Raw genomic sequence first — 12,671 nt, forward strand, 5'->3', positions numbered from 1 at the left:
GTATTGACATATATATATGTCATTGTCCAAATTTGGAATGCAGATTTGCCCAATGAACAACCTGTGGGCCTACAAATAAAAGACAATCACACAAGACTTTTCAGAACCTGTTTATGAGTCCTTCTGGTCCTCATGGGTAAGAAGGACCATACTGAAGCCAAACCTTCAAATGTAGATGGAAGGTTTTGTTCAGTCTGTAATCTATCCATGGGCAGTATCACTTTCTGTAATCTGATGTTTACAATTTATTTCCTGGCAGTTTCAATTGTCATTCAGTGCTGATATAGTCGAGCTTCCCCCCAGCATGAACCGACAATTTGCATGACTTTCTGTCCTGTTGTCACAGGGCTCCTGAAGTGCTTCTGCACGCCGTTTCTCACTGGAGTAGGGGTAGATGGTAGTTTGACTTTCCCTTCCCAGCTTCCCTCTTACCAGAGGTAACCTATGACTGGAAGAGAGACTCACCTCTCATTTCCAGCTTAAGTGAGCTAAGAATCTCCCTATCCAGTGAGCTAGACGTGCAAGACAGGAAGGAGGTGGATGGCAGCAAATGTGGTTGCCACTGTCGGGCAAACATTTGTAATGCCTAGTCACTGGGAATGAACGGGACGTGGCTTCCTGGGCTTGTAGATTCCTGTTTAACTCTGCTTAAATTCCACTGAAATTTAAGTATTCCAGTTTTGTTATACATACATAAAGAAATCTTTATGAGAGTACCAGAAAATCAGAGATGTTAATATGGCTCAGTTATTAACTAAGACAGAATACCAGGTAACTGGTAAGCAGAATGGAGCTCTCAGAGATTGGTGCTTACCCATCTCTGAGAAAGGGTGAGCTAGCTGAGAGCAGACATGTAAACATTCAATACCCAGTGGACAGTCCAGCCGCAGCAATGCCCTGGAATAAAGAATTGAGAAGCCATTCACCAAATCCATAAGTATCTTTGGCTCACCAACTATTATTTCCCTTTGAAGTAAAGAATTCTAATACTGACCATGTCACAAAGGAATTCATAATTCTTCATCACCCTTGAAACAGTGACTCTTTCTGCAGATATACCCATTGGGAGCTGGCAACTTTACTACGTAACATTGCAAGTGACTGAGAAATTCCGAGTGGCATTTGAAGGACTCAGAGGCTCTGGATCATCATCGGGTGGTCTGTCTATCGATGACATCAATCTCTCAGAAACCAGCTGTCCTCACCATATCTGGCGTATACCAAATTTCGCACAGCTTCTTGACAGCCAGAATACAGATGTGTACAGTCCTCCATATTATTCTCCTAAAGGCTATGCTTATCAGGTTTACCTGGACCTGAATTCCTCGAATAGAGTAGGGATTTATTTCTACCTGATCTCTGGTGCCAATGACGATCAATTACAGTGGCCATGTCCCTGGCAACAAGCCACAATGACACTCTTGGATCAAAATCCTGACATCCGACGCCGTATGTCAAACGAGCTGAGTATAACTACAGACCCAACGATGACCAATGGTTTGTAGCTTCTTATTTTCCTCATGGCTAGGGACTTGATCGTTGTTCAAGGAGGGATGGTCATTTGGGAACGAGAGATTACATCGTTGGCTAGTTATGGAAGTTCAGCCTCGAGGTAAGGATTTTCAGCTTCAGGGAAAAGATTCAGTTGTGGAAGACAGTCCCCAGGCCGAGGCTGTTAGGAATGTTAGCAAAGACTGAGACACTGGGATTTAATCATCCCTGGATTCTAGGCCAAGGAGTGTTGGCTTTAGAGACTGGCATGCTTGGTTCTAAGTCAACATTTTCTTTTCATTAGTCATGTGATCCCAAAGAAAACCCTTCCTGAAGTCCCACTGTTCTTGGCTGTCATACCAAGGCAGGAACAATAGCCTCATAGAATTGTTAGGAGAATTAGGGGAGGTCAGTATGGAAGGCTGTGGGGAGGGAGAGCTCCTCTGACAGTGAGTTTCATTCGCCCATGCTGCCTTGGTCTCACTGCTGGCACTGTGGGACACAATCAGCTCTTGAGAAGAGGATTTTCAGTCAGAATGGAGCTGCTGGGACACTGGTGGCAACAGCATGGAAGTGGGTGGTGACATCTTATTAATGCGCCATAGAGGGTTGTCACTGGTGGTGGTACATTCCAAGTCTCAAAAAGAGTCATCACCCAGGGAGCCATGATCACACTTGGAATTTCACCAGTCTTTTGTTCCTGCAAACTGACTAGAGGGAAACATAGAATTATGGGAAAGCGAATATCATCAAAGGAATTTTATAAATCGCAAGGATGGATCAAAATGACATAGGAAATAGTGACTGAATCTGACAGAAAAAAAATAACAGAAACTGGAGGGTTTAAACATGTAAGATATTTCATTCTTTCCAACACGTCCCTCCGGATGGCACTGAAATGCCATTAAGTTCAGTTTATGATATAAATTGTTCTTTGCTCGTATAGGAAACCCTCAGCCACTCACTGCCTTAACTCAGTTTAAAGGACCAATTGCAGCTCAGAAGGCTGCTGAGACTTGATCCCACCAAACAGAAAAGTTTTTGTAACAGACACCATACATAGGGGTTATATCCCCACCTGGTAGCTCTCAACTCATTGTCTAGGAGCAGTAGTTCTCAATCTGTAGGTCCCAACCCCTTGGAGGTAGTCAAACGCCCCTTCACAAGGGTTGCCTAAGACCATCAGAAAACAGAGATACTTACATCATAATTCAAACTGTAGCAAAATTACAGTTATGAAGTGACAGTGAAAATAACTTTAGGGTTAACATAAGGAACTGTCTTAAAGGGTCGCAGCCTTAGGCGGCTTGAGAACCACTGGTTTAGAATTTGGTTCTCACTCGTGAGCAATCTCCTTTCCTGAGGTGCAACGTGAATGAACGTGGCACTGACATGCCTAGGGCCACATCACAGGTCAATGGCATCAGTCAGTCCTAGCTGTGTCTCACATCCTGGGCTTTCCTAGTTGCACTGACGTGCCTAGGGCCACATCACAGGTCAATGGCATCAGTCAGTCCTAGCTGTGTCTCACAGCCTGGGCTTTCTTAGTTGCACTGACGTGCCTAGGGCCACATCACAGGTCAATGGCATCAGTCAGTCCTAGCTGTGTCTCACATCCTGGGCTTTCCTAGTTGCACTGACGTGCCTAGGGCCACATCACAGGTCAATGGCATCAGTCAGTCCTAGCTGTGTCTCACAGCCTGGGCTTTCCTAGTTGCACTGACGTGCCTAGGGCCACATCACAGGTCAATGTCATCAATCAATCCTAGCTGTGTCTCACAGCCTGGGCTTTCCTAGTTGCACTGACGTGCCTAGGGCCACATCACAGGTCAATGGCATCAATCAATCCTAGCTGTGTCTCACAGCCTGGGCTTTCCTACCACTGAAAATTATGATGATGCTAAACACAGCCTATTAACATAAATTGTTTTTTTAGGTAATGGAAACTATTTTTGGGACAGGCCTTCCAAGGTGGGAAATGTGGCTTCCTTCCCTAATGGAACTCAGTATTACAGAAGCATAGGCTATGGTACCTGGGCCTTTATAACCTACGAGAGGCTGAAGAGCAGGGAGTTCGTCAAAGGAGATGATGTTTACATCCTACTAACTGTTGAAGGTATAGAAACAGCAGTAGTTTGATGGGAGCTTGTTCCTCATTGTAGCCATTGGTTGTCCGCTGTGTTCTTCTGGGTTTTGTTTTTCGATTTGTTATGGGATGTGGGAGGAACTGGACACAGATGGGAACTTTTTTGTATGAATGATTAGAAATCTGAAAATAACTTAATTTGAAACATCAAAGGTTATAGAGTTAAACATTTATTTACTATTTTATGGAGTAACAGTTGAAATCTTTAGGCTGGAAATGTATTATCTTATTTCCTCACACAGGAAACACAACACCCTGGGCAGGAGGTTGGCCTTCAGAGCTCCAACTGACAGCCAAGCATGGCAGTTGTCACCCAGCTCCCCAACTCGGGGTGTGTGTGTGTGTGTGTGTATACCAGTGGCTGCTTTAAGCTTTAAACACCACCACCCACCATGTTTTTTGAGACAGTCTCTCTCACTTCTACCTGGTAGGCTGGCTGGCTGGCTGGCTCTAACCCCGTTATTCGCCTGTCTCCCTGGCTCTCTACTGCTGAGATTATAACGATGCATGACCTCATATGGCTTTTTCTTAAACATGGGGTCTGGAGACTGACATCAAGTCTGCTACCAAAAGCCACTTTTGACTGCACACAAATGCTACTGGATCATGCACCAAGATCACATACTTTTGTCACAAGCCTGAACTCTGAGTATCATCTGGGGTCAACAACAAGTGACACAAAAGTTGATTTCCACCATGTTCTCTCCTTCCCTCTGAAGATATATCTCACCTCAACTCTAAGTCGACCATCCCAGACCCCTCCTCGACCATCCACAATTCCTGCTCCGAGGTTGAGTGTCAGAACGGCGGAATCTGCACTGTCCGTGATGATAGAGCCGAGTGCAGGTGAGGGCTCCCTTGGGAGGTTCACTGTCTCACTCTCTCACTAGATACCTTCTTGTCCTGCTGGCATTGATGCTGATAATGCACAAGGATGACACTGAGGAAATGTCTTAGTTAGGGATTCCATTGCTGTGATGAAACACCATAAGAAAAGCAGGTTGGGGAGTTAATGATTTATTTGGCTTATACTCTTACACTGTAGTCCCTCATTGAAGGTAGTTAGGGTAGGAACTCAAACAGGACGACCCCAGTTAAGACTCCTAGCAGCAGTAAAGAGGGTGTAAATAATAAAGTCTTAGCTGGGGTCATCCTTGTGGATTTCCCTAGCACCTGGTTTCTCCTTACCCCATAATGACTCTTTCTATCGAGATATCTCTTTCATTGCTCCCCCTCTCTGTCCCTCCCCCAATGCAGTTATCTCGAGTCTTCATGTTCCCACCCTCCATTCCCTCCTTACTACTCATCTTCGCAGTTTATCTAGGAGATTTAACTATTTCCCTTTACCAGGGCTCTCTATGTGTGTCCCTCTTAGGGTCCTCTTTTTTTCCTAGCTTCTCTGAGACTGTGTATTGACCCTGGTTATCCTATGCTTTACTTCTAATACCCACTTATGAATGAGTACAAGCCATATTTGTCTTTCTGGATCAGAGTTACCTCACTCTGGATATTTATTCTAGTTCCATCATTTTCCTTGCAAGTATCAAGATGTCATTGTGTTGTTTTTTTTTTTTTTTACCACTGATTAATACTCCATTGTATAAATGCACCACATTTTCTTTATCCTCTCTTCAGTTGAGAGGCATTTAGGTTGATTCCAGGTTCCGGCTAATATGAATAATGCTGCTATGAACATAGTTGAACAAATGTCTTTGTGGTATGATTGTGCATCCTTTGGGTATATGCCCAGGAGGGGTATTGTTAGGCCCTAAGGTAGATTAATTCTCACTTTTCTGAGAAACTGCCATACTGATTTCCAAAGTGACTGTAAAAGTTTGCACTCCCACCAGCAGTGGAGGAGTGTTCCCCTTACTCCATATCTTCTCCAGCACAAATTGTCATCAGTGTTTGTTATCTTAGTCATTCCAACAGGTGTAAGATGGTATCTCAGAGTTGTTGTTGTTTGGTTGATTGGTTTTGGGTTGGTTTTTTTTTTTTTTGCATTGCCCTAATGGCAATGATGTTGAGCAATTCTTTAAATGTCTTTTGGCCATTTGAGTTTTTTCTGTAGAGAATTCTCTGTTTAGATCTGTACCCCATTTTAATTGGATTATTTGATATTTTGATGTCTATTTTCTTTAGTTCTTTTTGTATTTTGGAAATCAGCCCTCTGTCAGATGTGGGGTTGGTGAAGATCTTTTTCCACTCTGTAGGCTATTGTTTTGTCTTATTTATCATGTCCTTTCCCTTATAGAAGCTTCTCAGTTTCAGGAGGTTCCATTTATTAATTGTTGCTCTCAGTGTCTGTGCTACTGATGTTATGTTTAGGAAGTGGTCTCCTGTACCCAAGCATTCAAGGCTACTTCCCACTTTCTCTTCTATCAGGGTCAGTGTAACTGGATTTATGCTGAGGTCAAGTCCAAATGTGGACTTGAGTTTTGTGAATGTCCAGGATAGAGATGGATCTGTTTTCATTCTTCTACATGTCAACAGTCAGTTACGACAGCACCATTTGTTGAAGATGCTCTCTTTTTTCTATTGTGCAATTGTGGCTTCTTTGTCAAAAATTTGTTCATATGTGTGTGGATTAATAACAAGATCTTCGATTCAATGCCATTGATCCATGCGTCTGTCTTTATGCCAATACTAAGCTATTTTTACTACTATAGCTCTATAGTAGAATTTAAAGTAAGGGATGGTGGTGGTGATGCCTCCGGAAGTTCCTTTATTGTACAGGATTGTTTTGGCTATCCTGGGTTTTTCTGTTTTTCCATATGAAGTTGAATATTGTTAATTTCGATGACTGTGATTGTGCTGGGATTTTGATTGGGATTTCATTGAATCTGTAGGTTGCTTTTGGTAATATTGGCATTTTTAATTTTTTTTTTATTTTTAGTTTTTCTAGAGAGGGTTTCTCTGTAGCTTTGGAGCCTGTCCTGGTACTAGCTCTTGTAGACCAGGCTACAGAGATCCGCCTGCCTCTGCCTCCCAAGTGCTGGGATTAAAGGCGTGTGCCACCACCGCCTGGCTAATATTGGCATTTTTATTGTGTTGATCCTACCTATCCAAGAGTATGGGAGACTTTTCTGATATTTCTGAAATATTTTCTGATATTTCTTCAATTTCTTTCATTAAAGACTTTAAGTTCTTGTAATACAGGTCTTTCACTTGTTTGGTTAGGGTTATCCCAAGATATTTTATATTATTTGTGGCTATTGTTAAGGGTTATGTTTCTCTGATTTCTTTCTCAACCTGTTTATCATTTGTATATAAAAAGGTTACTAATATTTTGAGTTAATCTTGTGTCCTGCCACATTACTTGTAAAAACCTAACACTGTCTCTATCCCAGTGGGGCCTCCAACTGTAAAAACCTGAAAGTTCCGAGAGCTCTTTGCTCAACCATACAGTTCATGCCTGTACTACAAGTACTAAGGTACTAGGCCTGCACGGAACCAGTTGCGCACGCGCCTTGGGAATGGAGCCTGGACAGTTAGAAATGTACAGACAGACACAGAGTCAGAGAGATGCGGACCCAGGTTATCCTTGATACAAGAGGGCCAAGTGCCAAGTTTATTATGCTCAGAGAAAGCTTATATAGGGATCCTTAGCCACGCCCAGTTCTCGGGATTTTTCAGCTGCAGGCCTCGTGTTCAGATCTCATGCTCAGAGCAGCTGCAGGCGAGGTCACGTGCTCAGAGCTCATGCTCAGTTCGCCTGCAAGCCAGGTCTCATGCAGTGTTTTGCTCACTTCAGTAGGCAAAGAATCTGAAGTAGACAAAGAAAATCAAGGGGGCAGGAATCTGCAGCTTCCAACAATTACTGAAGGTGTTTATCAGCCATAGGAGTTCCCTGGTAGCTTCCGACAATTACTGAAGGTGTTTATCAGCCATAGGAGTTCCCTGGTAGAGTTTGGGTCACATATGTACACTACCAAATCATCTGCAAATAGTGAGAGTTTGACTTCTTCCTTACCAATTTGTATCCCCTTGATCTCCTTTCGTTGTCTTAATGCTCTAGCTAGAACCTCCAGTTCTATACTGAATAGATAAGGGGAGAGCGGCCAGTCTTGTCTGTCCTGATTTCAGTGGAAACACTTTGTGTTTCATTCCATTTAGTTTGATGCTGGCTGTTGGCTTGCTCTATATTGCCTTTATTAAGTTTAGGTATGTTCCTTGTATCCCTGATTTCTCTAAGACATTTATCAAAAAAGGGCGTTGAATTTTGTTAAGGTTTTTCAGCACCTAATAAGATGACTTTGTTTTTTTGTTTCTCTTAGTTTATTTATATGGCGGATTACATTGACTGATTTTTGTATGTTGAATCATCCCTGAATTTCTGGGATTAAGTCTACTTGATCATGGTGGATTTATTTTTTATGTGTTCAGGGATTTGGTTTGCCAGTATTTTATTGAGTATTTTGACTGCAGTCGAATTTTATGGAGGCATTTTCTTAATTGAGCTTCCCTCCTCTCAGATGACATCAAGCTGACATAGAACTGTCCAGAACAGTTACTCTTTTGAACTCCATTTGGGTCTCTGGCAGCCACTATAACAATTATTTGTGAGGACATAGTGCACTAGACTCTAACTGATGGAATTACATATATTATTATAGTATACATTATATTACATATATTATTTATTACATGTCTTATATTATGTGTTATTATATTACATATCTTGTTATATTACATCTTATTATATTACATCTTATACTACATATCTTATTATATTACATGTCTTATTATATTACATGTCTTATTATATTACTACATGTCTTAATGCTCACAGCAATCCTGTCCCTCGACTCTGCAGGTTCTCAGGTCCCCATATTCTAGATGAACATGCTGAAGTGCTGAGTCCTTAGCCAAGGTGTGGAGCCCACAATAGTGGACCAGATCCCCTCAGGTGGCTTTCTCCCTGCTCTCCCAGCTCCTAACTCGGTATTATTATAATCCTCTCCTGGTGCTCTCTTCATTGGTTCAGGTAGTCTAGGGTCAAATAGTTACCTGCATCAGTGACTATCTGTGTTCAAATATGCAAGGGCCCTTTAACTATGAAGACGTTCACAGTTAAATGTCACCCATACGATACCATAAATGTCACCATATCTCTTCGTGTAGGTGTCCTGCAGGAGAAGACTGGTGGTACATGGGAAGACTGTGTGAGAAGAGAGGGTCCACCCAAGACACCATTATCATTGCTGTTTCTTCCACTGTCGCCATGTTTGTCTTGATGCTGATCATCACTCTTGTCAGTGTCTACTGCACCCAGAGGAAATACCGTGAGAAGATGAGTTCAAATAGTGCAGCCTTGAACATAAGAAACGTAAGTTGAGTGTAATGGCTATTATTCAAACCCTCTGGAGAGAACCCATGTAGAAGAGCTTAGCACGTTTATAATCTTCTTCATTTTTAACCTTGTGCATCTTACTAAGTTGGCTGACAGGAGACTATTTGCACTCCCATTGTCACCACTGTGAATCAGAGTCTGAACCTGCAGTCTTCAGAGCCTTTTTGGAGGGGCCTCATTATTCTCTAGGAGTTATTTCTGGTTGTTTATGATTTTTCGTGGGTGAACCACACAACTGACCCACACAGATGACTTTCCCTGTACGTCTCTACCTCCCTAACAAGGGAGACATGGCTTATCAGTGTCTTTGTTCTGAGGGTCTTCAGATGGCTGGACTCAGGAAGAGGGTGGATGTGTGTTTGGGGAAGTGTCTCTCTTAATACAGATTCCAGTGACATCTGCCTTCTTCTGGAGATACTGTCTTCAAGGCAATATTTTTTTCTTGTGAATGGTTTTAAGTTTGCCTCAGATGAAACTTCTAAATGACCCCAGCATGAATCCTCACCATGTTTTCCATCTGAGACACTCAAGCCACAAAGGCAGAACATCTTCCCAGGGTCAGAGCAGGCATGTCCACTGGGAGGGGAGCCAGGAGACTGACATGGGGGCTTCATTTGAAAACCTGACTCTTGCATTGTGACCCACAGAAGAGGCAGCTTTAATATTTAGGAATTGTGTCATTGATTGTATTTTCTCCTTTCAGCAACATGCTTTTTGAATATTAACTCAATCAGACAGCCAGCAAGTGAGATGAAAAGAATTCTTCATCATGGAAGAATTTTTCACAAAAGCCATATGACCTTCACAGCATTCCAAACCAACCATCTCTGTAATAGCTGAATGAATAATAAATCATTATTTTGGTAAAAATCAAACTGGTGATCTCTCTCCCTCCCTGCCTGTCTCAGCAGTTCAGGCCTCCCTAGGTGCATAACTCTGGCAGTAAAAGGAAGAAAGCAGAGACAGCTTTCCAAATTATTGTTCCTTCTACTCAGGGACTAAATATTGTATCTCGCAGCAATCACCAAGGGTCACTAGAGAAGACATACCCTGGGCTAGCATCTCGGCTGTTTCAGTGCTGTCCTGTCCTAAAGCAGGGAAGGACACTGGGAGGCCTTTCTGGGCTTCCCTCACGTGTTCACATGAGTGAATCAGTTTCCCTTAGTCCTTGCCAGCTTTTGTTTGTTGTTGCTATCATCATCAATACTTTGTATTATTTAAGACAGTTTCACTATATAATCAGATGACCTCTAATCTGTAATACTCCCGACTTCATCTCCCAAGTGCTGGAATTATAGGCAGGTCCCACCATGCTTTGCTTACAGACTTCAATTTTATAATAGTTTTAGATTCAGAAAATATTAAGTGGATGATGCAGAGAGCTTTCATCTACATTCCCCAGATTCACATGGTCTTTCACGCCATCAATAGACTGAATCAGAGGGGTCTTTCGTGAACATCAAAGCCAAATTACAATGTTACTAGCATTAGAAGCCCAGTCCTTTCACTGTGTTCACATTTGTTTTTACATAACCTCTGGGCTTTGAGAAATGCATGGTGTGTGTATGTAACATGAGGGTCATGTTTGTTGTTGGGGTTTTTATCCCACCCAGTACCCCACAGCTATTTAGGCCCCAAAGAAAATCACACAGAGATCTCTAAAGGTTATAAAGCTGATTGGCCCTTATTGGTTTCTTATTAGCTCTTATGACTTATATTAACCCATTATTCTGATCTATTTTAGCCATGTGGCTCTGTACCTTTTTCAGCTGGCAGGTCACATTCTGCTTCCTTGGTGGTCTGCTCAGAACTGGGAGGAATCAACTTCCTCCTTCCCAGAATTTTCCTGTTTTCATTGTATCATTTCTACTTCCTGTCTGGTTTTTCCACCTATACTTTCTGCCTGGCCAATCAGCGTTTATTTAAAACACGATCGTCAGAATACAGACAATCTCCCATACCATTTCCCCCTCTTTTTTAAAAAAAGAAAAAAGAAAAAAGAAAGACAGAAAAAGAAAAATATTTATAGTCTATTTTTTGGGAATGTGGGCATAGTATTCCAGGCTACTTCCAGCTGGTTAGGGGCACTGATAATCTTATGGGGACCTAAAGAAAATTTAGAGTTATGATCAAGTCCTGTGAGTCTTGATCATCTCAGGCAGCAGTCTTGAACCTGTTCTGGATGAAGAACTCAGACATCTGGGCCATCTATTCCTGCTGGAGATTGCTCAGGTGGTCTTCCTTGATCAAAGCTGATTTTTTCTTAACTCTGAATAAATCCAGAGCCTCTCTTTTTCTGTGGAAACAAAAGCAAAATCTCTTCTTCAAAGTAACATACCTTCCATTTTGAAGTCAAGGTATTTTCAAAATACCTATCTTGGATTAATTCTGCAGCATTTATAAGCAAATATCTTTTAACAGCTGTTGCTCCTTCCTCAGCATTCAAACAATTCAAAGAGAGCATAATAGCATACAGTATCAAGATTCTTTGTGTATTTTCCACCTTTACTTAGCTTTATTTTAACTTCTATTTTTTTATTTTTCTTTCACTTTTTGAGACAGGTTCTCTGTATATCTTCATCCTGGAATAACTCTGTAGACCAGGCTGTCCTTGAACTCACAGAGATCCGTCTGTCTCTGCCTCCCAGGCAATTCCTACCAGCATGTGCCACCACACCCGGCTAAATGCATGGTGTGTGTATGCCCATCGCCTGCAGAACAGTTTCAATTCTCTATGCTTGTGAGCCACCTGCTCACCCTTCCAGCTCTTCTAGTCTCAAAACACCTGGGCCACTGTCTTCACCATTTTGTTCTGTTTTTTAATTTCAGCATCACTGATGTATATAAGGTCATGTGCTGTTGCCACTTTGGGGTGTAGTTCCTTGTGTTCATGTTTTTCTTCTATCATCTGCATATGAAATCCTTTAGTGTACTTTGCTGATGCTCAATTGTATTTATTATTGTTGTTCTATTATAGTGATATTTTATTTGTGTTTTAATGAATAAAGCTTGCTGAATATCAGAGCATAAATAAACTAAGACACTTTAATTTCACACCTTTAATCTCAGGATTTGGGAGACAGAGGCAAGTGGATCTCTGTAAATTCTAGGACACTGTGGGCTACACAAGATCAATGCAGAAACAGATCCAGGTGGTGGTAGCAGCTCACACCTTTAATCCCAGTACTAGGGGGTCACACACCTTTAATCCCAGCACTAAAGGAAAATATAAAAGGGGAAGAGACAGAGGCTCAGAGCTCAGTCTGCAGTGCCCAGCCTTGGTAGAGGTAAGACTCTCTAGTGGTTGGCTGGTTTGCTTTTCTGACCCTAAGCTTGAACTTCAGTATCTGTCTCTGGGTACAAATTCATGAGAAAGGCATTGGCACAAGCCAGAGTTGCATGTGGGGCTCCAGCACCACACCACCCATCTAGGCTTTCTTTTACATAAGCCTCTGTACAAGTTTGGGATTTTTTTGTTGTAGCCTTCAGGCGGCCCCCCAACACACATAATTTTTGTGAACAATCCCCAATCCCCTGTGTGTTTTTCAGATCTCTCTCTCTCTCTCTCTCTCTCTCTCTCTCTTCTCTCCCTTCTCTCCTTCTATCTCTCCACCATGGATTGCTGGTTCTCTCTGAACCCTTTTCTCAGGCTACTGCCAAAGCAGGTAGCTGCCTTAAAAT

General features: G+C 42.1%; 1 protein-coding gene across 2 annotated transcripts in view; it reads left to right on the forward strand.

The window, feature by feature from the left end:
* Positions 1–9,823, forward strand: part of LOC121453336 (meprin A subunit beta-like) — a 28,952-nt gene extending 19,129 nt beyond the window's left edge. For both annotated transcript variants that reach the window (XM_041660037.1, XM_041660038.1), the window contains 5 exons: positions 1,054–1,497; positions 3,428–3,607; positions 4,357–4,483; positions 8,762–8,966; positions 9,694–9,823. In XM_041660037.1, the coding sequence (XP_041515971.1) occupies positions 1,054–1,497; positions 3,428–3,607; positions 4,357–4,483; positions 8,762–8,966; positions 9,694–9,708 (971 nt within the window). In that variant the 3' untranslated portion in view covers positions 9,709–9,823. The remainder of the gene's footprint in view (positions 1–1,053; positions 1,498–3,427; positions 3,608–4,356; positions 4,484–8,761; positions 8,967–9,693) is intronic.
* The last annotated feature ends 2,848 nt before the right edge of the window (positions 9,824–12,671 follow it).

The sequence above is a fragment of the Microtus oregoni genome, unplaced genomic scaffold (genome assembly GCF_018167655.1).
Source record: "Microtus oregoni isolate MIOR12 unplaced genomic scaffold, Mior012 000011F_ref0000422, whole genome shotgun sequence".
Lineage (NCBI taxonomy): Eukaryota > Metazoa > Chordata > Mammalia > Rodentia > Cricetidae > Microtus > Microtus oregoni.